General features: G+C 35.7%; 1 protein-coding gene across 1 annotated transcript in view; it reads left to right on the plus strand.

The window, feature by feature from the left end:
• DOCK2 (dedicator of cytokinesis 2) overlaps positions 1 to 22,768 on the plus strand; it is a 184,647-nt gene that overhangs the window by 32,919 nt on the left and 128,960 nt on the right. The window contains exons 18-25 of the mRNA XM_086758735.1: positions 784 to 967; positions 1,066 to 1,163; positions 2,908 to 2,997; positions 3,252 to 3,352; positions 6,099 to 6,233; positions 10,526 to 10,634; positions 17,129 to 17,199; positions 17,660 to 17,766. Of these exons, the coding sequence (XP_086614861.1) occupies positions 784 to 967; positions 1,066 to 1,163; positions 2,908 to 2,997; positions 3,252 to 3,352; positions 6,099 to 6,233; positions 10,526 to 10,634; positions 17,129 to 17,199; positions 17,660 to 17,766 (895 nt within the window). The remainder of the gene's footprint in view (positions 1 to 783; positions 968 to 1,065; positions 1,164 to 2,907; positions 2,998 to 3,251; positions 3,353 to 6,098; positions 6,234 to 10,525; positions 10,635 to 17,128; positions 17,200 to 17,659; positions 17,767 to 22,768) is intronic.

Consider the following 22,768-nt stretch of genomic DNA (forward strand, 5'->3'; position numbering starts at 1 on the left):
AAAAATTATATTCTCTAAATAGTGATGAGTGTGATTTTTATTGCCTTTGTTTAAAAACTGATTTCCTACCTAGGGGTGAATCAAAAGTTGAGACACACAAAAAAAAATCCATGAGGATTGTAGCATGCAACTTGATGAAGTATAGAGGGGAAAAATACCTCTTGACTCTCTAGATTTGTGCTGTTCATTCTGCTGAAAAGCATAAATTCCACGATATATGTGTCACTTAGTTACTGCAGCATGTTGTCTAATTTTAAAATATAATCTTAACATGTCCTGATCTTTTATGTTGAAGGTTCAGGTATTAAGTTGTAATGGGCATACCAAAATAGTGCTGTTTTCCCCATTGAGTCCCATTTTCTATTCTTAAGTTGTGTGCAGACATCATAACAGTGTTGTTTATATTTTGTGTGCAGTCTTCAAGGTGATGCTCAATAGTCTATTGTGTTCCAAGGCTATTGACGTTTTAATGAGAAATCAACTCTTGCTTTTACTCTGCCAGTGATGTCACCCCTCATAGTTCCTTACTGCACCTTAAAATACATGCCTTTATAATTTCAGTGTATTTTCCCTGCGTCTTCACTGCAGCCTTTCTCGCTGACTGGCATTGACTCTTGGTTTACTTGCGTGAGCCATGCTAGGACTTGGGTATTCTTTATCCTATAGTGCATGCATTTAAGTCCATGGAAACACAGCTTTTTTTTTTTTTTTACTTTTGTAGAAAGTAGAAAATAAGTCTAATTTTAAATCCAGTGATGTAATAAATGGTATGTTGTTTTTCAGGGGGACAGTAAAAAAATGGAAGATGCAAGTGCTTATTTGACATTACCTTCTACACGTCAACACATAGAAAATAAAGGAGCAACCATAGTCAGAAACTCAAGTATTGTAGGGGGGCTTTCAGTAAGCTCACGAGATGCATTTTATATTTCAACTCTTGTTTGTTCTACAAAGTTAACTCAGAATGGTATGTATCTTCTAGTTGGAAGTTTTAGAAAGAAGACATTTGCAGAAATGATAAATCACATTTTGCATTTTAATTTTTGTCCATTTCTTTTCTGTTAGTGGGCTTACTGGGTCTCTTGAAGTGGCGTGTGAAGCCACAGCTGCTTCAGGAGAACCTGGAAAAACTGAAGATTGTGGATGGGGAGGAAGTTGTGAAGGTATAACTTTATACAGTTATTCTAGTAATAGTTATTCTTGGTGTTCCTTCATACCATAGCGGAAAGAATGCTGCATAGTTTCAAAAAGTAGAAGAAACTGGAGGGTCAGTTACAGTAAACATAAGAACTTAAAGAAGCCTGTCAATTACCCTTTCTTTTAGGAGTGTCGTTCAGTGTAGTGCCTTTCTTAGGGATAGTTTGGGAAAGACATGAGCAAAGCTATTCATTAGAGGGAGCAAGGGAACAAGCACCTGGACAGGACTTTTTTTGTAGTGTTAGCCATCTTTTTCCAGTTTGTTGCTCCCAAACAGCTCTGGTATTGACTACTAGATTACTTGTCAAATCTACATACTTTCACTGGCAATTAATTTATTAGAATCATTTTCTGCTTTCTATTGTTTTATTTTGCTGGGAATTTTGTGCATGAATGGAGAATTCAATACCAAGAATATTATTTGGAGTCATTGCTGCTTTGGTCAGGTACTTACATGTATGTTACAGGTACACTTTAATTTTGAGCATGTACAGAAAATTTTATTTAAAAAATTGATAGGATATGAAGGCAATAATGGTAAAATATTTTCTACAGTTTCTGTTCAACTGTTTGCTTTTGTCTATCTGAAACATCACAAACAATTCCTACTGTTTTCTTTACAATTCTTTAATATTAATTTTCATGTTGATATTAAAAAATGTGTATTATGTATCTGTCCTGGTTCCGGCTAGGATAGAGTTAATATTTACCTGAGCTGGGTGGAGAACTGGAGCTGGTAGCCCCTGTGGCTGGGGTAGTTAACTAATTAGCTAACAGCTGGGGTTCATTTACCCAAATTAGCCAAAGGGCTATTCCATCCCCTCTGATATCGTGCTCAGTATAGAAGTGAGGAGGGTGCTGAGGGGAGCCTCCTGCTACTTGGAAGAAACCAGGTGTGGAGATCTGTTGTAAGCCATTATACTGTATTTGTAGTCCATCACTGTTATTGCTGTTAAATTTACTTTTTGTTCAGTCTCAACTCACGGGTTTTTGCAGTTTTTTTTTTTTTTGTTTGTTTACCCATTCTGCCTCCTGTCCTACTGGAGGGTGAGGGGAGTGAGAGAGAGTCTGCGTAGTCTGGTCCGGATTGGGGCTGAGCTATGTCAGTATCCAGTTAAGTGCTTTGTTAATTTAATGAATATAATATGAATAAAAACTTTTTCATATTTTTGAAAGCGGCAGTACATTTGTATTACTCTTTAAATACAGGCATTAGATGCCTGTCTGGAGAGAAGGAGGAAGGAGAACTATAAATTTTTTTTTTTTTTTTTTTTTTTTCAACCGAACAAAACTTTTGAGTCCCAAGTCACTGAGGTATTTTCCTTTTGATTTAAAGTGAGCTTTGAATCAGACCACAGAATTACGAACTGTTTTTAATCATCTTGTGTATGTGAAAGTAGCAACTACTAATCTGTATCACTAAGGAACTAGGAATGCAGCTATGTCGTTTATGTGGTATTTTTAGCTTTTCCATAAGCTTTGAGCTAAACATCTATTATTGATTGTTCGTGTGTCTGAGAGTGTAGGTTCTTAAAACTAAAGGAAAGTAGAGCCTAAATCCTTGGAAATATTTTCTGAATTTAAGTGATGTTTCCATGAAGGCCTTTAAAATTCTAACTTGAGAGAAACCAAGTCTACTATATGAAAACTGACTTGTCAGATTTTGAGGTTGAATTGGTTGTCAATTTGTCATTTCATGTTGTTCTATAGTTTCTCCAAGATACGCTGGACGCCCTGTTTAACATAATGATGGAACATTCCCACAGTAATGAGTATGATATCCTTGTCTTTGATGCACTGGTAAGAATCAGCACCAATGGATTTTATTTGTCAGAGTAGAAAACCCCATAATTTTGAATGAGCTATCAAGTTGTTTATTTCAGGGAATTAGTATTAAAATCTCTGCAGAACAGGTGGAGTATTACTATTTGACTGAAAGCAAATTTCTTAAAAAATTCTTGGATAGTGGATTATAAAAAATATTTCACAAGAATAATATTTAAATTTAAAATGTGACTTTATGGAAAATGCTAATTATGTCTATGTCTGTCTAGATATATATCATAGGACTCATTGCAGATCGTAAATTTCAACATTTTAACGCTGTTTTGGAAGCGTATATCCAACAACATTTTAGTGCAACGTTGGCATACAAGTAAGTTGGTTTTTTTTGTTGTTGTTGTTGTTTTTCTTAAGTTTTCTTTTTTTTTTTCCTAAACTTCCACCATTACATTAAAGAAAGTAAATCCTGTTTGTGATGTTTCTGATGTAGTTCATGATGACTTGTATTGATGCTGCCATTTGCGTATCTGGAAACAAACCTCTCTGTGAGACACACATATGATAAGAAGTAGAGTTAATTGACGAACAGTAATTGGTTTGGGATTAAATTATTCTTTGGCATTCATTTTCTCATGTCTGGATTTTACTGTGTCTGAGCACTTCACCTCTGTCCTGTCGAATTTGTCTAAAGGTACTTTGCTGTAAAGCCTCTTCCTTTACATTCCTGGCCTTAACCTGAAATGTCTTAAGTGCAGACTTCAGCATGTCATTAACGCCTTTAAATAGGTTTCCACATATTCCTTTATAGCAAACAGACTCATGGGGAAAAAATTGCTGGGAACTGTCCAAGACTTCATATGCCGTTCACAGACTGATGTTGCACCAGGAGGGTTTCAGTGCAGTGAACTGGAATTTTGATACTTGATAAGTGGTCTGCTGTGAACGGAAGTCGTAGTATTTGTTATGTGGTCATGCCGGTGAGCAAGTGGACAGACTTCTGGTGGTGACTGGTTTTGTTTTGGGTTTGTTTTTTTTAAACTTTGGAGTTTCCAGATAATGCCCAGATGGGAAGATATGGATTTGTAGAAGAGAATAAAAGCTGTGTAGACTTGCTATACAGTAAATTCAATACTGGATTCCTACTTTATTTTTAAAAGGTTTTTGCAGATGATGTTAGGATAAAATCACTTTGAATTATGAAGAAAGATAAAATCTTCAGTTAGTGCTGATCTTGGGGAAGTGCTATAATAGGATAGATGTATTTTTTTCATCTACCTGAAGTCTTGTTCTGGCAGCTTAATGGGGTGGCATATTGAAGCAAAACTTTAATTTAGGATATGAATAATAGATGGAAGGTCTCAGCTGTAGATCTGGAATAGTTGAGAATGTCTTGTAGTGTCCTGTGCTGAATTTGTATCAGTTCCAACTCTACAGGAGATGTCACTCAGATTCATGTACTAATGCACAGTTTGCTGGACTTGAAAGGCAGTAGTGCACAATCAGTCCTTTCTCACATGCTAGGAAAGTTGGAGTTAGTATTACTGGGCTCAGAAAGCTCAAGCACAAGCTACATGCTCTTCTTTAATCCCTCTTCACTCCATATGTAATGAGCACATGTAATTTGACGCTTTATATTATTCTGAAAGAAGAGGAGGTTGGGTACAGAACCTCTCAGGACAGCTTTATTTGCTTAAAGTAAGACTTGAGACTTACCTAACTAGGAGTTTCTGATGATAATCAAAGTGGTAGAGGTAAAATAACGTTTATAATTGTTCCCCAAATCGTGAGTTTTCTTGGCATCATGGGTTCCATGTGCACATCATGGAAAATGGACTCTGTTTCAGGAATCGCTTATGAAATGAACAAATAGCTGTACGTGGCCTAACTCACAGTTAGGAAGGAGATACTGTGTCCCAGACGTATTATGACTGTATTATGACCATATTATGATATGGTATTTTGATCAAATTGTTAGGTATTTATTCAGTTCCTTTTCAGTCATCCATTTGTACCTAGTTTTCATAGAGTTCTGAGACAACTTAACATTGACAGTTGAGCAACCTTGAGCAAACTGCCTGTGCATGCAAATTGGATAGTTTTGTTCCAATGCAGTACAAAGCTGTAAATTGAGAGAAGCTGTAAAAAGGAGTGAAGGGAAACACACAGTGGATGTGTAGTACCCAGAAGGCATAGAGGCTGAAAGCGTGGTGTTTTGGTCTGAAATATGAGTTAGGTTAGTGCAGTGGGGCTGCAGATCTCTGTTAGTTACACAGATAGGATACATACACACACACACATATATATATATACACACACATACATATATATATATATATATTTTCTGTGCAGTAGCAAGCAATTCTTGGAGCTATTATTTCCCTAGCAAGATATTCCAGATATCATAGGGACCACTTACTAGTGTTTCATCAGTCCAGTTGCCAAGTTTCATCAATATACAAGTACTAGTTTGTTTTTTGTTATGTTGTTTTGTTTCTTAGGGTAGGTTTCTCCTTCTGTAATGATGTAAGGGAAGAAAAAAAAAAACAACCTACCGTAATTTTAGTTCTTCTTATGGCTACATGAAGATCAAATTACATTATTAGTATTAGTTTAATCATTTAAGATGAAACTGTAACTATAAATTGAGGGACTTAAATTTTAGATGAACTTTTATACTTTGTTAGCAGGTTTTGTGTTTAGCAAAAAATTGCCTTTGGATACAAGACATTGCTGTGTCCCAGAATATTGTACTATTTACATGCAGTTAATTGAGAGCATGTAGTGGTGTTTAATCCCTGCTTAATGTGGGTAGGCAAAAGTAACATTTTGTATTACCTTGTGCACGTATATTATAAACTTCTGTAAAAGTGCTTGCAGAATCGTGTAAAATTATGCTGCTGTTCTGAGATTTCAGATTACTTGCTTACTTGTACAGTTGAGAATTTGCTCGTCCTTTATTTCTACTGATAGAATTTGTGCAATGTGAACACAAAAATACGTGCAGTACATTTTGTTGTGTGTGCTTGACTAAGCATAGACATTTATTTGGAGTAGCCAAATGAGTTAAAGAAGTTAATCTTTTAAAAAAAAAATTATTTAATTTTTTTTTTTAACTGCAGGAAATTAATGACTGTTCTGAAGACTTACTTGGATACCTCAAGCCGAGGGGAGCAATGCGAACCGATCCTGAGAACTCTGAAAGCACTGGAATATGTTTTCAAGTTCATTGTTAGATCAAGGACGTTATTTTCACAGTAAGTACCCAGGCTATTACCGTTTAACTAGCAGTCCAATATTAGAAGTAGAACTAGACCTGTGAAACAGAAAAAAAACTTATTCTAGAAGAGAACTCTCTTTTTTGTTTGTTTTTACAAACAAAACATAAAAACTGGCAACAGGCCTAAAATACAGACAATGCTGTGGTATTTTTTTGAGAAGAAATCTTCAAAAATCTGCTTTCCTGATTCACACTGTAAGTTTCAGAGGTGTATTTAGTAATAGCAGCCAATTTCCAAGGGTGATTATTCTTTGCATCAGGTGGCTTGGCCTAAGACCAATGGATGGCCAAACTTTGGGACAGATGGCTTCAAGCTGTGTGCTTGTCTTTGATATCATGGTGTTGAGCAACTCAGACTGTGCATAGAACAGTGTAATTTTTAGTAATCATTGTCCAACTGCATTTCGAGTTTCAGATCTCCTTCTGTCCTGCTACATGGCAGAAGATACGCAGTGGCAAACTCAGGATTGTAGGTAGACAGAGTGGTTGTATGTCCTGTTTGTGATTTGCAGGAAGGTGTTCTGCTTTATCTGTCTTTTTGCTCAATAGGAGCTCAGATACAATTTTTCCCTCTTATTCCACTGTCTTTTTTTTTTTTTTTTTTTTTTTTAAAATCCATGTATACTTATATTTTTGGTAAAATTAAGTATATTTGATACAATACGAAATTTTGGTGGAAGTAGGAGTAGATTCACAAGTTATTTGTTGCTGGTGGATAGTCTCTTAGAAATACTGTCTCTAGGCAGTACTATTTATAGATGGGTAAAGATAAACAAGGTGAAAAGCTGTATAACGAAGGAGATTCTACTCATGAGAGTAGAATATAGTTAGTAGTTCAAAAGCTTTGTTTCAGTTTTCTTTTTTAATAGATATCATGGCAAAAGGGAAAATCTAGATATTTGAGGAAGGAAGCAACATGTAGGGGATTATGGAAAATTTCTTGTATGGATGAAGGCCAGAAGGCAGGGGTTTGTTGCAGGGTGAACTTTGGTCTCTGTTTTAATCCTTAGTATTAGCTGGCAGCAAAAAGTGTACGTTGGACAGTCTGTGGTAAACTAGGTTATCACAATATGTTGCATATTCAAGTGATTAGCAGTACATATGTACTCCTTTTAATTTTCCCTATGAATGCCTTTACTGGACGTCTGAAACTGTAAATTCAGTTGAACAATTATTGTTATATGCAGTAATAACTAATGCAAATGGTAGCCTCAGGCAGAATCACAGAATCATGAAATGGTTAGGGTTGGAAGGGACCTTCAAAGGTCATCCAGTCCAACCCCCCTGCAAGAAGCAGGGACATCTCCAACCAGATCAGGTTGCTCAGAGCCCTGTCCAACCTGGCCTGGAATGTTTCCAGGGATGGGGCATCCACCACCTCTCTGGGCAACCTGGGACAGTGTTCCACCACCCTCAGTATAAAAAATTTTTTCGTGATGTCCAGTTTGAATCTGTCTCCCTCTATTTTAGAACCATTAGCCTTCATCCTATCACAACAGGCCCTACTGAAGAGTTTCTCCCTGTCTTTCCTGTAAAGCCCCCTTGAGGCACTGGAAGGCCGCTATCAGGTCTCCCCGGAGCCTCCTCTTCTCCAGGCTGAGCAGCCCCAACTCTCTCAGCCTGGCCTCACAGGAGAGGTGCTCTAGCCTTCTGATCATCTTCGTGGCCTCCTCTGGACCCTCTCCAACTGGTCCACATCCTTCTAATGCTGGGGGCATCCAAAGCTGGACACAGTGCTGCAGTTGGGGTCTCACAAGAGCAGAGTAGAGGAGGAAAGTAACCTCCTGAGAGTAACCTGCTGACCACACTCCTCTTGATGCAGCCCAGGATGTGGTTGGCTTTCTGGGCTGCAGGTGCGCAGAAGTAAGAATAACCAAACAGTGGACAGAATCATCTGATACTGTATATTCATGTATAGGTGTTGTGATCTAACTTCTTGCAGTCAATTTAGCAGTCATATTGGTCATGAAAAAGAAGAAAATATAGGGGAAAAAATGAGTTCATGTGTCTTCATCCCATGAGAGAAGTTAGGATTTACGATTAAATTACTTCACTTTAAAGGGTTGAGATTAGCCTTCCTGGAGACAAATATTTTGAATTAATAGGGCTGAGACAGATCTTTGGATCGTTCTCTCATTAATTTGATGGGCTGACTAAGAAACTAAGATGCTTTGTTGAAAGGTAAGAGACATTACGAAGTGAAAATTGTGCAGGAAAAAGATGAATAATGACTTCTAATGTTAGACATGAAGTGGGAGACATCTTAATCTTGTTGTCAGGCAGATACATTGAAGATAACAAAGTTTTACTTTAATTTGCCTTCATTCAATGCTGTTGAAGCTATAGAGATGTTAACGAAAGCAAAGATTTTTGTACTCCAGTCAGCTGAAGTAAGGTTATGTCTTGCAGCTGTTTGTTCAGTGACTATGTTTTGTAGAAAGGTCAGATGTGTTAGCCGAAGGTTTACATAACGCAGACTCTGAAAACGTGAAATGTTTGCTTTCCTCCTTTCATTTGCCTAAGGTTGTTTTGGGGGGCGAAATTAATGTACACTGTTGTGATGAAGTTGTTTCCAAGCAAATAATTAGTCATCTTTTCAAATTTGCTTTCAGAAAAATTGATTTTAATTGAAGTTTAACTCAGAAAACTTTGTCTAAATCAAAGCTAGATGATGAGTCAGGAAATAGAACTATCATTCTACTTGGCTTAAATTAAACCTGGTGTAAGTTTAAAAAGCATGTTTAATACATATTGTATGGTGCTTCTGCCTTCCTTCTTGCCCCACAGGGTTAGTCAAGAAGGCTTCAAATTGCCACTTGCATAAAAAATACATTTAAGAAACTTCATTTACTTTTGCAGCAATATTGTATAGTCAGTAAAAGCTGTATCCGTCCATTAGCCAAGTAACTTTAATAAACACTTGCACTGCGGCAGTCACATTCTTAGAGCTTAATGTACTTCATTCCCATTGAAAAATAGTTTTAAAGAGCCTCCACATGCCACAATCTCTATTATGCTAAAAAAATTAAACCATTAAACTAAGGTGCTAAAATACCACTTGATAATAAATAAGATTTATTTTTAATGTAAGTGTACTTGTACAAAAACTTATTCGTTTCAAGATGCCTTTCACATCTAAGTTTTTCTGGTATGCATTTTTTATGTAGTTATCACACCTCTGTAGGGGATGTATGTCTAGTAGTGTGCCTCAAGTGTGTTGTATACACATGTATACGTATTTATTTTTTTTTCTGTCCAGATAATATTTTGGATCTTGGATCTTTACAATAATTGACTTAAATCTCATTGACAAGCATTGACCTAAACACTGCAGAGGCCATGGGTTTGAATAGGGTACCTCTCAGTGTTTTCCTTTACTCAAAGCTTCTTGCCAGTCACTGTATGAACAGCAGTTTTGATTTTTCCTTACTGTAGACAAGAGCTCCTAATTTGCCTTTAGAGTTGAAAAGCACATGGCACTGGAATACATGACTTTAAAAAGAGAGATTTTTCTCTTCTGATGGAGAAGGCAGTAAATTGGAGGTGCAGCATTTACTTCACAGTGTCCCACACACATTTCAGGCTTCTCTTCTCACCTTGTCTTTTTTTCTTAGCTTGTCTTTAACTTTTGACAGCTGTTTCAGGTAACTAATTTAACATATCACCAGCATTTTTTACTGTTTCATAAGCAGTGTTTAGTATTAGTAGCTAGTATGAACAATACAGGAGAGAAAATATGAAAGATTGAAACTTCAGGACTGGGAATGAAGAAATAATGGAGTGAGCTTAATTTAAATGCACTTTTAAACTTTTAAGCATCAAGTAGAGACTTTTTTCAAAAAACAGGCTGGTTAATGGGGACAGTAAAAATAGCTATTTGAAAAAGTAGCAATAATAGCAGAAGAAAGAAGCAGTGATAATGTGTGAAAAATATTCTAGAGTATCTCAGTTGCAGTGGGGAAAAAAGATGGAAAGTTTCATGTAAATCACTTTGAAAGTGAAGTGACTTTTTTTTTAAATAAGCTCAAATCTGGAAGGTGTCATTCTATAGAGGCTTTTAAAAAAAATGAAAATGCTTATGCTGTGTTCAAGCTGGAGAATTTCTATACAATACAGTGAATAGCAGATACAACCCCTTGGTAAAATACCTATTTACATAATTTTGGATCGACTTATAAAATATACTTTTAAGGTAATGTGAAATCTGGTACATTTAGGACTATCAAACTTTCTGATTCTGGAAGGATAACTCCATGCATCTCTCAACAGGTTATATGAAGGCAAAGAACAAACGGAATTTGAAGAATCTATGAGGAGACTCTTTGAATCCATCAACAACTTAATGAAAAGCCAACATCAAACTGCCATTTTGTTGCAGGTTGGTGTGTGCTTAGAAACAAATTGGGTTTGTTTTTTATATGGTTTTGCTTTGTGGGCTTTTTGTTTTTATTATTTTTAAATTCAGGAGAAGGTCCTCTTAGGAAATGTATCCTTTGTGTTTCTTCTGTAATTCCCTTTATTGTAAGACCTAGTTGTCTAATAAAGTTTGAAGCCTAGGTTGACAAGGTCGGGGAAGATACATTTACATAATTTTATGAATGTAGTGGGTGAAAGAATGAAACACAGATGTTAGAATATTTCAAGGAATTTAATGAAGTGAAGCTTCCAGTGGGAGCTGAATGTTTAATTCCTGAGCTTTTTGAGATAGTGCTAAACAGGGATCTTAGTTTGAAAAGGAAACTTTACAGTATTACCCTTTTGGAGGTATGTATTGAAACAACAGAAAATAGGATCGAGGTTTCCTATTCATGTCAATATTAGTTATGCTAACATTTTGGAATCTGATGTTTTAAGAAAACTAGAAAAGGAGCTATTAAGATGATTAATATAAAGTAATTGATATGTAGTTCTGTATTAAAATAGAAGATTGTCAAGGCTTCCTGTAAAGTAGGAAGCAGAAGATTTTATTGGACGACTGCAATGCTTCATACATTCTTTATTATGAACTCATTATATTTATTTGACTTGACTTTTTCTGTGGTTTTATGTTTAGATTCCTTTTGCTATGACTTACATTAGAAGTGGAAGGCAGTGAAAAAGTCTATCTTGAATAAAATCCTCAGCTGATCTTAGGAATTGTATTATCTGACACTTTGCATGGAGTGTTAATGTGCAACTGGAAGACAGCTAAAAAATTAAATACTACTTTAATTGTATAATGCTGTGATTATAAGAATGTTTTAAATGCATTTAAAAGTCATTCAGATATTCTCTCTCATTATTTGACAATTCTGTAGAGACCTGCCTGGAAATAGTTTATACATTTGAAAGGCACTGAATCAGAAGCAGGAAAAAATTTGGAAGAAGAAAAGTCTTTAAAGTAATACTGAAAGGGATAATTTACATATTAATCTTTGTTCTTGTGGAACTTGCACTATATTAGTATGTTAATTAACAAATAGATCTTGGAGGCTTTTATGCTCTTCAGGAAAGGCATGTAATGTCACTGCATGCCTCTCTGCCGTAATCTCAAAATGGCTGTGTGGGATTGTCCATCTCTGTTTCCTCTAATGAGCAGGCTAATTTCTTCTTGAGAGTGACAAGAAATAGTGGTACAAGACTGTTTTGCTTGCTTAACTGTTGCTGGGACACATGAGTGGGTTTACAGGTGGCAATGCTGACACTGAAAGACTGATAAGTGTGTTTAGAAACAGGTGTTACGGTAACACTAATGGCAGTATGGCATTGCATGTCCTGATGAGTGTTGATTGTGCTTACTGTGATTCCCATATTTCCATTTTTAGTGCTAGTTCTTAGTATTACACCTGTTGTGCAAAATTGTGTATCTTTGCTGATACTCTTAAGAAATAGCGGAACCTTGAAAATATAACTGAACATATCTTAGCATAGACTTTTCTTTAGTGCTCCTGATTTTAATGAGCATGTAAACATGTTTCAAAGGTAGACTAGCTGTCTAACAGTTATGCTTTGCTCAATGCCGTCTTAAATATGAATATTTTGGTTTTCTGATGAGTGCTGTCAGTTGTCAAAAATGAATCATATTTATTCATAAGCATGAAGCAATAGTGGGCTTTTAAGTATCTAAATCTGCACTAGCTACTGTAAGTTTTCTTTTAGTGGATGCATTTCATGGCAGATCTGAGGTACTGGTTTATATAATGACTTTGCTGTTGTCTGCACTATTGATAACTCATACAGACATATTTCTGAAAGAAACCTACCAAAAGGTTGCTTTACATACAATAAAAAAAACCATACTGCATTAATGTTGTAAAATTCTAGTAGGAGAGGCGTGGAATGAGAGATGTCCCACTGTAGCTTAGTTCTGCTGCTGGAAATAAGTTAGGGGAGGGAGGGAATTAAAAAACAAAAACAAACCAACGACAAAAAACCCCACTCCATCATAAACTCCGAAGGCGTGTCAGTCATAGTAGCTTTCAAAATGGACAATGTTTTCCTATGCCTATTTGGAGGAGACTTCAGTTATGATACTTGGGAGTCCTGCTCTGGTAGGTGGATATGAATTGTCCATAACAGGCCAGAAACATGGAGATAATTTCTGCATTGGGTGAGGTGGAACAGAAAGGGGTGGAAATAAATTTGTAAATCTGCTACTCTGCCTAAAACCAACACTGATTTGCCTCCCTCCAGCCCCCATGTAAAGTTTTGGGATGACAGGGATAATGATTTTTTATTTTTATTTTTTTAAGAAACTTGGAACTTGGTATTTTAGAAAGTGGTAATTTCCCACTCGTTTTTTACTGGTAGCAATCAAACTCAGACTTATGTTGAATATTAATTGTCAGGAAAATATTGTTTATAAAATTGCATGTCTTAGGAAACAGCCTAGTCAGTGCCACAAGCACTTCATTGTTTCAATTTAACTTTATCTTCTGAGTGATATCTTACTTCCTAATCTGTTACATGCTGTATAGATTTACAAAAAGTTAGTTGTCTAGCTTCTCAATCTCTTGTTCTAAAGCTAGCTGAAGTAGATAGATGCTTTGACTTATTTTGCTGCCTGAGCTTTGAGAAGGGCAGATGTCTGATTCTGTTTTACAGTACTATTTATATATAAACTTTGAACTACTGAAGACTGAATTGTTAATTTTTTTGTTAGGAAACTGGAAATTTACATGTAAAAACCGAAGCAGCCTCCTTTTTTTTTTTTTTTCCTTTTTTTTTTTTTTCTTCTGGAATTGGTGAAGTTACCTCTTTTCTCTAAAGATATAGACAGAATGCTTCTCAACTTCAGCATTGCATGAAGTAATTTTGCTACAATTAACATTATAATGTCAGTGTCTTAACTTTGCTAATGTTTGGAAGCAACCGTATGAACTGGAGAGTGACCTGTTTTCAGGTCCTAGGATGTTACTTTGTAAAGAGATTGTCCCTTGTAGTCCAGATTGGGTGTGTTACTAATTCAGTAGTAGCAGTGTGCATGTACAGGGTTAGGATTCCTACTTTTAAGAGACTTTTCACAGATTTTTCTTGTAATTATTTAAAATAATAATTTCAGAACTTATACTGACTTACTGAGAGTGGCATTGATCTTAAACTTTTTTTTTTTTTTTAAATTTAGACTTAAACCTCTTTTTAATTTATTTTGACAGGAATGATGTTGCAGTTCTGTTTGACTTGATTCTGTCTAGCCATTGCTGATGAATTATATTGTAGTTTTTAGAGATAGTTCTTCCTAAAGTCTGTTCTTCTGAGGATAGACTTCTTGAAATCTGGAAACCTGGAAATGAATTTCCAGAACCTGCAAATAATTTGAAGGGAGAATCTAGGGGTGAAGGGAAGTAAAGGAGCTATTAGTACCTTCTTTCCTTTCTCTTAGCCATATGTTTTTGACCTATCCATACTGCTGCAGTAGATTCTGGGAACTTGAAACTACAGAGATGCATAGATAGTTATGAAAGAATGAGGCTAGAAAGGTATTGGGAGGGCTGCCTGTCAATTGGGGATGACATAGATAGTAACTTGTTAAACTTGCCTTGATAGCAAATCAAATTAGACTAAGAAACGGCGCACCAATGATTTCTTTGAGTGTTCGTTTCGTCTCATGGGTACTTAAATTTCATTAATATGTATAATGTAATGTTGCAAAAAAGGGCAACTAAGAAAATAAGCTTGGTCAGGAGTAAAGGTTAGAATAAATTTAACAGTATATTGTATATGTAAGAAATAATTTTCTGCAATGCTGTGGGTTTATCTGTGTCCCACTTAAAAATTTATCTCTAGGGTCTGAAGAATGCAGAACATCTTGTACTGCTTTCTAGGTGTTTTTTATGACTTCATTAAGGGCAATGCTTAATTGTGTCTATAGTGCATCATTTGAAGCAATTGCTGCAAATGAAACTTGAGAGTTTTAAAGAATGGAGGGGATAAACTTGTTATTGTACTTCAGTTGGTACTAGAGATCTGCAGAGAAATAGTAGCTGTATCCTTCCCATTTCCCTCCTCATACAAGTGCAGAAGAGGGAATATGTGGAATGCAGACAGCACAATAGACCAAGTGTTAGTGGAGTACTGCTTGAGGTATTTTGTGGCCACTGGTGGCCCTATCCTTTATCAAACGTCATTCACAGTAACTGTGAATTGGTATAAGATGAAATTCAGATGCTGCTGTTGTACAGTATCTTCATATAGCATTTATTGTGTGGAGAGCAAGAAACATTGCTGAAGCAAAACTGGGCCTAGGACAAGTTTCTAGCTCATCATAGGTATTTGTTCGAGTGTTTTAAATAGCCTCAGTGGTTCACAGTCTTTGGTTTTTTTTGGTGGTTTTTTTTTTGTGGTTTTTTTTGGGGTTTTTTTGGTTTTTTTTTTGTTTTTTTAAAATAACTTCTCTCCTTAGCCTGTTTCAAGGAGCTAATAGTGGCTAAGATCAGTAGAAGGTACCATCTTCTTGTTGAAGTGGCAGCAGCTTTTCAAGGCTCCTTTCACCTTCCCCAACACTGTGTATGAATGTGGGGATGAGATCTGCAGAGGAGTGACTTTATCACCAGAATAGAGCCAGTTTGAGATACTGTGTACAGCCTTACTGCAGACTCAGTTCTTTCTTTTTGAATCAAGACCTGAACAGTTCTCTCTATCTTTCTATCTTTTTTTTTAAATTTATTTTATTTTTTTTTTAAGTTGGTTACACAGTGGAGGCTCGTGGAAGAGAAAGACAAAGAAAGATGTGCTTTGGTTGTACTTATTCTCAACTCCCTACTCCCCATAAAGAACAGATTAAGTTTTTAACAAGGAGTTTGCTGTGTAAAGATACAGAGATGTACTGGGTCTAGACAGGCCTCGTTGTAAGCCTCTTCCTGAGTGGCTGTTGCATCTTTGTTGAAAGTTTCATTATAGAAGGACTGTGAAGTTGATAGCTGCTGAGGAAACAGCAGACAGCATCTCATTTAGTGACAAAACAAAAAACTTGTCAAACTGTCAGGACATTAAAATTTCAAATTGGTAACTGGAAAGAAAAATACTTCTTACTTGGTCTTTGTCATTTCAACTGTATGGTGATACTAATTTTCTCCCGCTGCTGATTTGCGGTTTTGATGTGCCTCTTAGTTTCCTGTTGGTCTTGCCGTGTTCTTTATGCCCCCTCTCACTAGAGACATTTGAGAAGCTCTACTTTTATGTCATATGTCTTAATGCACTCTATCCTAACTGTTGTGTTATCATCCATGTACTTAAATTTATTCTCCTGAGCAAGCTGAAATATTGATGCTCTGAGTCAACTAGTGTGTATTTCAGATGTTCAGTTTGTGCATTTGCTGATGTCCTGCTTCAGAACAGTATCAATGTGGACAAGTTCTTTTTGACAAATTATCTAGCACTTCACCAAAAATACTTTTAAAACCATGAAGCCTGATTTTTCTTGGAATTTGTTACAGCTCTCAGCCAATAAGTATGGCATATCCTTTTGGTTATGTCAAGTATTTGAAAAATACAAGCTTGTTAGTGGGAAGATAAGTCACAAGTAATTTTGTAGGCAGCTCTTAATGTCTAAAGCATAAGTAGAGAAATGAGTTAAATATGCAAGTGTTAAATATGTTTAACATTTTTGCTTTTCACTGCAGGATTTTTTACTATGTATGCTTTCAAAAGATATTACAGAGGCTAAATACTTTCAACCTGTAGAGGAATTTTATGGCACAGAGTACTGCAAGTTAGTCTTGAAAGGTGTTAGCCTTAAATATTAGTGATGATTTTGAGCCTGAAAATTACCTGCTTAAGTATTCTTGTCCATGTAAGGATAGTAACGTGTTTGTTTCTTGTCATCTTTTAAGGTTTGATTATTCCGCTACACTGTCAATATGTCTCAGAAATCCATAGGGTAAGATGAACCATCAGGTAGTTTAGCTGCAGCTGGTTGGTTAGCGAGATGACTTTCCATTTCATCTCTTCCAGAAAGTGTAGCTTCGGGGTGAGTAAATGGCTGTTAGCCTGACCTCTGCCTCCTGCATGGCATGTTTCTGAATTGGAACTGATGCGAAGTGTGATCAAAGAGCTCCTGCCTTGTTCAGCAATTGGTTTATATATTTGCGTCACAATGACAGTCTTAGTGGTCTACAAAGAGAATCTGATCTACAAAGATAATATAATAAACTTAATACTTTTGTATTTAAGTTCCTCTGCATATCCTCAGCTTGAGAGCCTTTGTGTGACTAGTACTCTGTGGTGAAATTCATGTTCAAATATGACTTAAAATTTCAGTTTGGGGAGAAAAGTCCAAATTTATCATTGGTTTTTTTTTTTTGTGTGCATCTGTTTCAATAGTGTGCTCTGTATTGTTTGTGTGCTGCACATGAAGATAAACAGGAAATTAACACAATCTATATGTCAATTCAGGTTGCTGCCTTGAAGTACATACCATCAGTTCTTCATGATATTGAAATGGTCTTCGATGCCAAGTTACTGAGGTGAGCTAAGCCTTTGGTAGATGTATCATGTGGTGTATACAATGTATCGCTGCTGTCAACAACGAATTCTTATTGATCAATTTAACTGTACAAAGCTATGCCAGAAAACCAAATCTGATTTTAGCCATTAGAAATAAATATCTTTCTTGAGTTGTCAGACAAAGATAAATTGCCTCCACCGCATGCAAAAAGATCTTTATTCCATTGAAAACAATGGAAAGTAATAAACATTTGTAAACATGGCTAAAACTTAGTTTATCCTCATCTTATTTCTCTTGAAATTTTATTTCTAACCTGTTGTTGATCTTTTGTTGATGTTTGTGATGTGGTAAATAAATCTAAGTCTTAAAAAGAAATGAATGTTTAGAAATATATGATCTTTTGCTCTTTCTGTCTGTCTTTATTAACACATGAAGAATTCGTGTGTACGGTATTTACGACACTTTTTCTTTACATGCAGCCAACTACTGTATGAATTTTACACTTGCATTCCACCAGTGAAACTACAGAAGCAGAAAGTGCAGTCCATGAAGGAAATAGTACGAAGCAACCTTTTTAAAAAACAAGGTAAATATAAAATGCCTTTAAGGCTTAAAATAAATAGGTGTGAAAACGTTGACTGACTTGTGTTTTGTGCAATTCGTGTTTGAAATGGAGTAAAACTCATACTGAGAGTCTGAATGCCAGAAGTCTGAGAGGATTCACCTCTTCATACAAGACGACTATTGTGCTAGCTTAGAACAAGGAACAGGTAGGTCTCAGAGAAACAGTTTTGTGTGTTTTTCCTATGAGACCATGGTTAGATGGATGGTGGATGGAGCTATATATATCCTTTCAACTCATTTGTAAGCTCTATAGTGAAATAGGAGCATGATGTGAAACCTTGTGAACACAGCTTATGTTATATAAAGTCTCTGCCTGGGCAGAGGAAAAGAATTCTGATTGTGCTGTAGTATAGCTCAGCTGCAATGCAGCATCTCTGTAGGAATTACAGTGTTTCTTATCAGAACTTAGTGTCTTTCTTGACTCTCAGAACAGGAGTGGTAAGTGGTATTGAAATGTCTTTATCGACCGTGTGCTTAATTTTCCTTCATACCATCACAGAAAGGGAATTTTTGCTGAAGGAGTCCTAGCAGGGAAGCTCAGTTTTACGTGGTTGACTTCGTCTTCACTGTTAAGTATTCTGTCTCCTTTCTTGTGGATCCAGGTGGCCTGGTTCTCTCTCAGCCTCTTACTGCTATGTAGAAATTCTCCAGAACTTTGAAAGGCACACGAGCTACTTGGATGGCCATTTTGTCAGAATTTCAATTTCTGACCATTTATACATAATGATTCTAGGAACTTAGCAAGAGGAACAGCGCAAGAGGGGCTAGTAAATAGTACTGAACACTAGTAGAGTGAGGATTGCACTGCTCATCTCTTTCTTCAGAGTTGCCAGAAAAGTGATGCAGTTCTAACTAGCTAGGACAGATAAAAATTCAGCTTTATTTTAAGACGTGTTGCATTCTGTTGAGACTGAAGTCTGTACTGTAAGCTATAACAATTAGCTTTGTCTGTTGTTTTTTTTTGAGAACATTATAGGTTTCCTGGACAAAATTGACAAAATAACATAGTTGGTTTATTGTTTAGGTTAAATTAGATAGTATTTTAATCTTAATTTATGTTAATAATTTCATGGTCGTGAGCTTTTTATTTTTTATACTCTGTGTGTGTAAGACTTAAGGTTGCTTGAATCAGTGGAACTTAAGTATCTATAGCTTAAATATCTGCAGACAGTGATCCAAGCTATTAAAAGCAGATCCAAGTAGTTAATTTTTAAATAGAACTAATTCTGTATTCACAATTTTTTTCCTATAGTTTACTGTTTTTCTCTTTTGCAAGTACAGCCTGATATATCATTGCATTACCAGTTGCTTTTGCTGCTACTGCTTCTAAGATCAAAAGTGCAAGTCTTAGTTCTGTCTCTGCTTCTTGTGGTGAGTAGAATTTAGACCAGAAGGAAAAATACCCTCTCACAAAACTGAGAGACTCTTGGGTTAAAACAATGCACTCTTGATCTTGAACTCTTGATCTTACTAGAACGTAGTCAGTTACCTTGAGTGTGTTTAATACTGAGAAATTAAGTGTAAGCTATAATCTTTTTTTCTTTTCTTTTTTTCTTTTGTTGTGTGTTTTGTTGTGTGTTTTCTTTTCTTTCGTTTTCTTGTATGTAAGCATTAGTAACAGTCTTCTGTGCAACCTGTAGGTATGTAAGATACCAGTCTACATTCTCAGGTTACAAATGTTTGGTTCATCTCCAGTAAACCCACTGCTTTGCTTTCTGCAATAACAGAGACTTAAAGCAGTTGGGTAATTCTAGTTCCAATAGCACTAAATATATTGTTTTAATCTGCCTTTTGCTGACTTTTATGCTTTTAGTGTGATACATTAGTCTTGAGTCAAATCCAATTTTTCTGGAAGAAAAACTCAACTTTTTATCATTCTATCTCAGAGTTTTAAAAGACAATAAAAACAGTCACTGCTGTGGAATAACAATGGTTTGATAATTTTTCTTTAAAGAAACTTGTCTCATTTAAATACATTTGTTATTGGTTCATCTATCAGGAGTGTTGGTCACGATGACAGATCCCATACTTGTATAATAAAGAATAAAGCCCTAATAAAGATCCAGAAGGAAAATGGTTGAGCTACAATAACCTATGTGCTTCAAAGTTCTGTTGACTTAATCTTACTCCTTTTAGTGTACATCCCACAGCTCCTTTCTTCCATATCTATGTATGCACCGGAACAGAACGGAATGGGTTTTTGGATTCCAAGCAAGCTACCATTATAGTTTGCTTAGTGCTCATTTCATGTGTTTAACAGGCCTTTGCTTTAGCTGTGGTCTGTTAATGCAAGATGTTCTGTAAAGCTTTTACTGCTTGCAGATTAATAATAATAATAGATTGCTGCTTGCTTGTAAATGCAGCTTGTCTAATGTCTTGAAATATGTAGTTGGTATATCATGGAAAATGTCTACCTCAGAATGTCTTGCGAATTATAAAAAGGGTATATGTTTTCTGTTTCTATATTTTTAAGACAATAATGAATAAGAAATTTTGCTAAGAGGATTTCTGATTCTGAGGACCTTTTATAAAAATAGTAGATGGTAGTTTTTGTATACTGCTGACCAAATAACCAATGCATTTTAGTTTTCCCAGCCATGTAGTTAGTGGATTCATAACCTTAAATTTATAAATAATGTTCTTTTAAAAAGTCCAAAACTTCTCTGTGCTGTTTTTTTTTACTAACATCAAACACTTGACAGTGAAACCAAGCAGCTGAGACCATAAAAGGCAGCGTGTAACACTTTAAACCAGTTGCCAGCCTAGCTGCTTTGCACTGGATCCTGTATATTTTAACAGGTTGTTGTGATCCAAACTTGCACTGGTAATTGAGAGTTAAAGCTTGTTTATGTGCTTATCGTGATTACATCTGCAAGATCTACTTTAAAATGTTTTTGCTGTAATACTTGGTTTGTAATTATGTAACAATAATTTACATGTTGTTGTTTTTAGAGGAGCCTGGGGAAATTGATTTTTTTTTTTTTTTTTTTTAATTGTTAGTTTAAAACTAACAATCCTCTGAAGAAGCAGTTTCACAATATAGAGAAATCAAGTTGATGTCATTTTAAAATAAGACTAAAACGTACCTAGTATGTTTTGGTTTTATCATGACACATTGTTTTAGCCAGAGAATATTCTTGCTAACTACAGAATATTCATTAAAATATTTTGTACTTCAGTATTTTGATGACATGACAGAATAACTACAGAATAAATCTGCGTCTTACTGTTACTGTAGAGTTTAAAATTTATGCATACCTGAATATATATATATTTTTTTTTTCCTTGGGAGGCAGGGAGCAGGGCAGGCATACCATTTTACCACCCTCAGAGCAACTCAGTCAGGATCAAACAGTTCCTTGCAAATGTGTTTTCCTTTTCATTAGACCTTTCCATGACAAAGTTGTCATTCCTCTTGACACTTGTTTGGCCAGCTAACAATGTTGCTATTGCCTTAGTGGTGTTCCCCAAGTATCTCTTCAGGGCATTTAGTCATAGAGTTTCTCATTTGGGTCATGATCTTATAACGTTCCTTTCACCAAACTTGGTCATACATTACTAATGGCAGAAAACCAGCCTTGGGATAGTCACAGGATGTTTTATATCTTAACTGATATGTTATCATTATTTGCATTCATATTGTTTGGATTTAACCTTTAGGTTGTAATTACACAACACATGAAAGTCCGCAACAAGTTTAAGTGCAGGCAGTGAAGATTGTGAAGACTGATACACATTTATGTATTTCTGATGATATAGTAATATGAAAAAAGTTTCTGCACTGTGCTATTGTAATATTGTACACAGTGAATAGCAAACAAGTACTTTTTCATGTACATTGCAATACTTTAAAATAGAAAATTCCAAAGATGCTGTTATTGCTCTACATTAAATACAATTGATTCTAAAATTAATTGAATAGAGAACTAACTGTGTGGGGGGTGTAGACAATGCCTGATTCATTACCCCAGGCAATGAGGTGGAAGGTAATTTTGCAAGAATGGAAATATATGTAGTGTATCACAAAAGAGGATGCAGTAAAGTAAGACTGCTAACAGTATCATTAACTAAAGTTCATATTTATGTAGAACAGGTAGTATTTTTTTTCTGCCATGAATGTGGAATTACAGTGTGCTAATTACAATGAAGTCTATTAATTTGCCAGTGCCTCAGATTATCCATTTTTCCTCCAGGCTTTAGTATTTAGTCTCTTTCCATGCAGTTCATTACAGTTCCGGTTTAGTTCATTTACTTCCATTCCTGATGGTATTGTTTTTATAATTTAATTGGATTTTATCTATTGGTATTTCTTTTTCTTTACCCATTGATGTTCACAGTACTTTCTGAGGATGTAGAATTGTGAAAACATGAAAATGTCTTTTCAAAAAATTAAAAAGAGAAGCCAGTGAAATTTGTTTTTATTAACTAAGTTACACATGAATCTGAAGTTGAAAGCCTTGAGGTTATGCTGAATTTATTGGTGTGTGTTCCCGGGTGCTCAAAGTTTTCACTGTAGTATGGCATGGGATAGAGTGCTTTCATCAGATAGAATGCAAGGTTCTGTTGACTGCTACTGTAATTGATCTTCAAAAGCCTCACAGTGCTACAGCACTTTTACAAGCCTTTAAATTACATTGACAGATTTCTTTTTTTGTTGAGGCATCGATTTCCTGCTCCCACTCTCTAACGATATGATATAGCTTAGAGGGCTTGTGGTGGTTCAGGTGTGAGTGGCTGAACGCAGGAAGACTGATGCTTTCAACTGCTTGTGCAGTTTCACCATAATGTTTAGTAATGTTTGGACAGGACGTGTGAGCACATGCACAGACGTTTATCTAGGTTTGTCTTCGGACACCATTATGTCCTTGATCAGAGGACAAGAATCCTTCTGAAACTTAACTTTTGAAACTTTCCTTATAGATCACTTGATAATTCATTATTTTAAAATATCAGAAGGGAAGAAA

This window comes from Chlamydotis macqueenii, chromosome 14 (genome assembly GCF_036417535.1).
Source record: "Chlamydotis macqueenii isolate bChlMac1 chromosome 14, bChlMac1.mat, whole genome shotgun sequence".
Lineage (NCBI taxonomy): Eukaryota > Metazoa > Chordata > Aves > Otidiformes > Otididae > Chlamydotis > Chlamydotis macqueenii.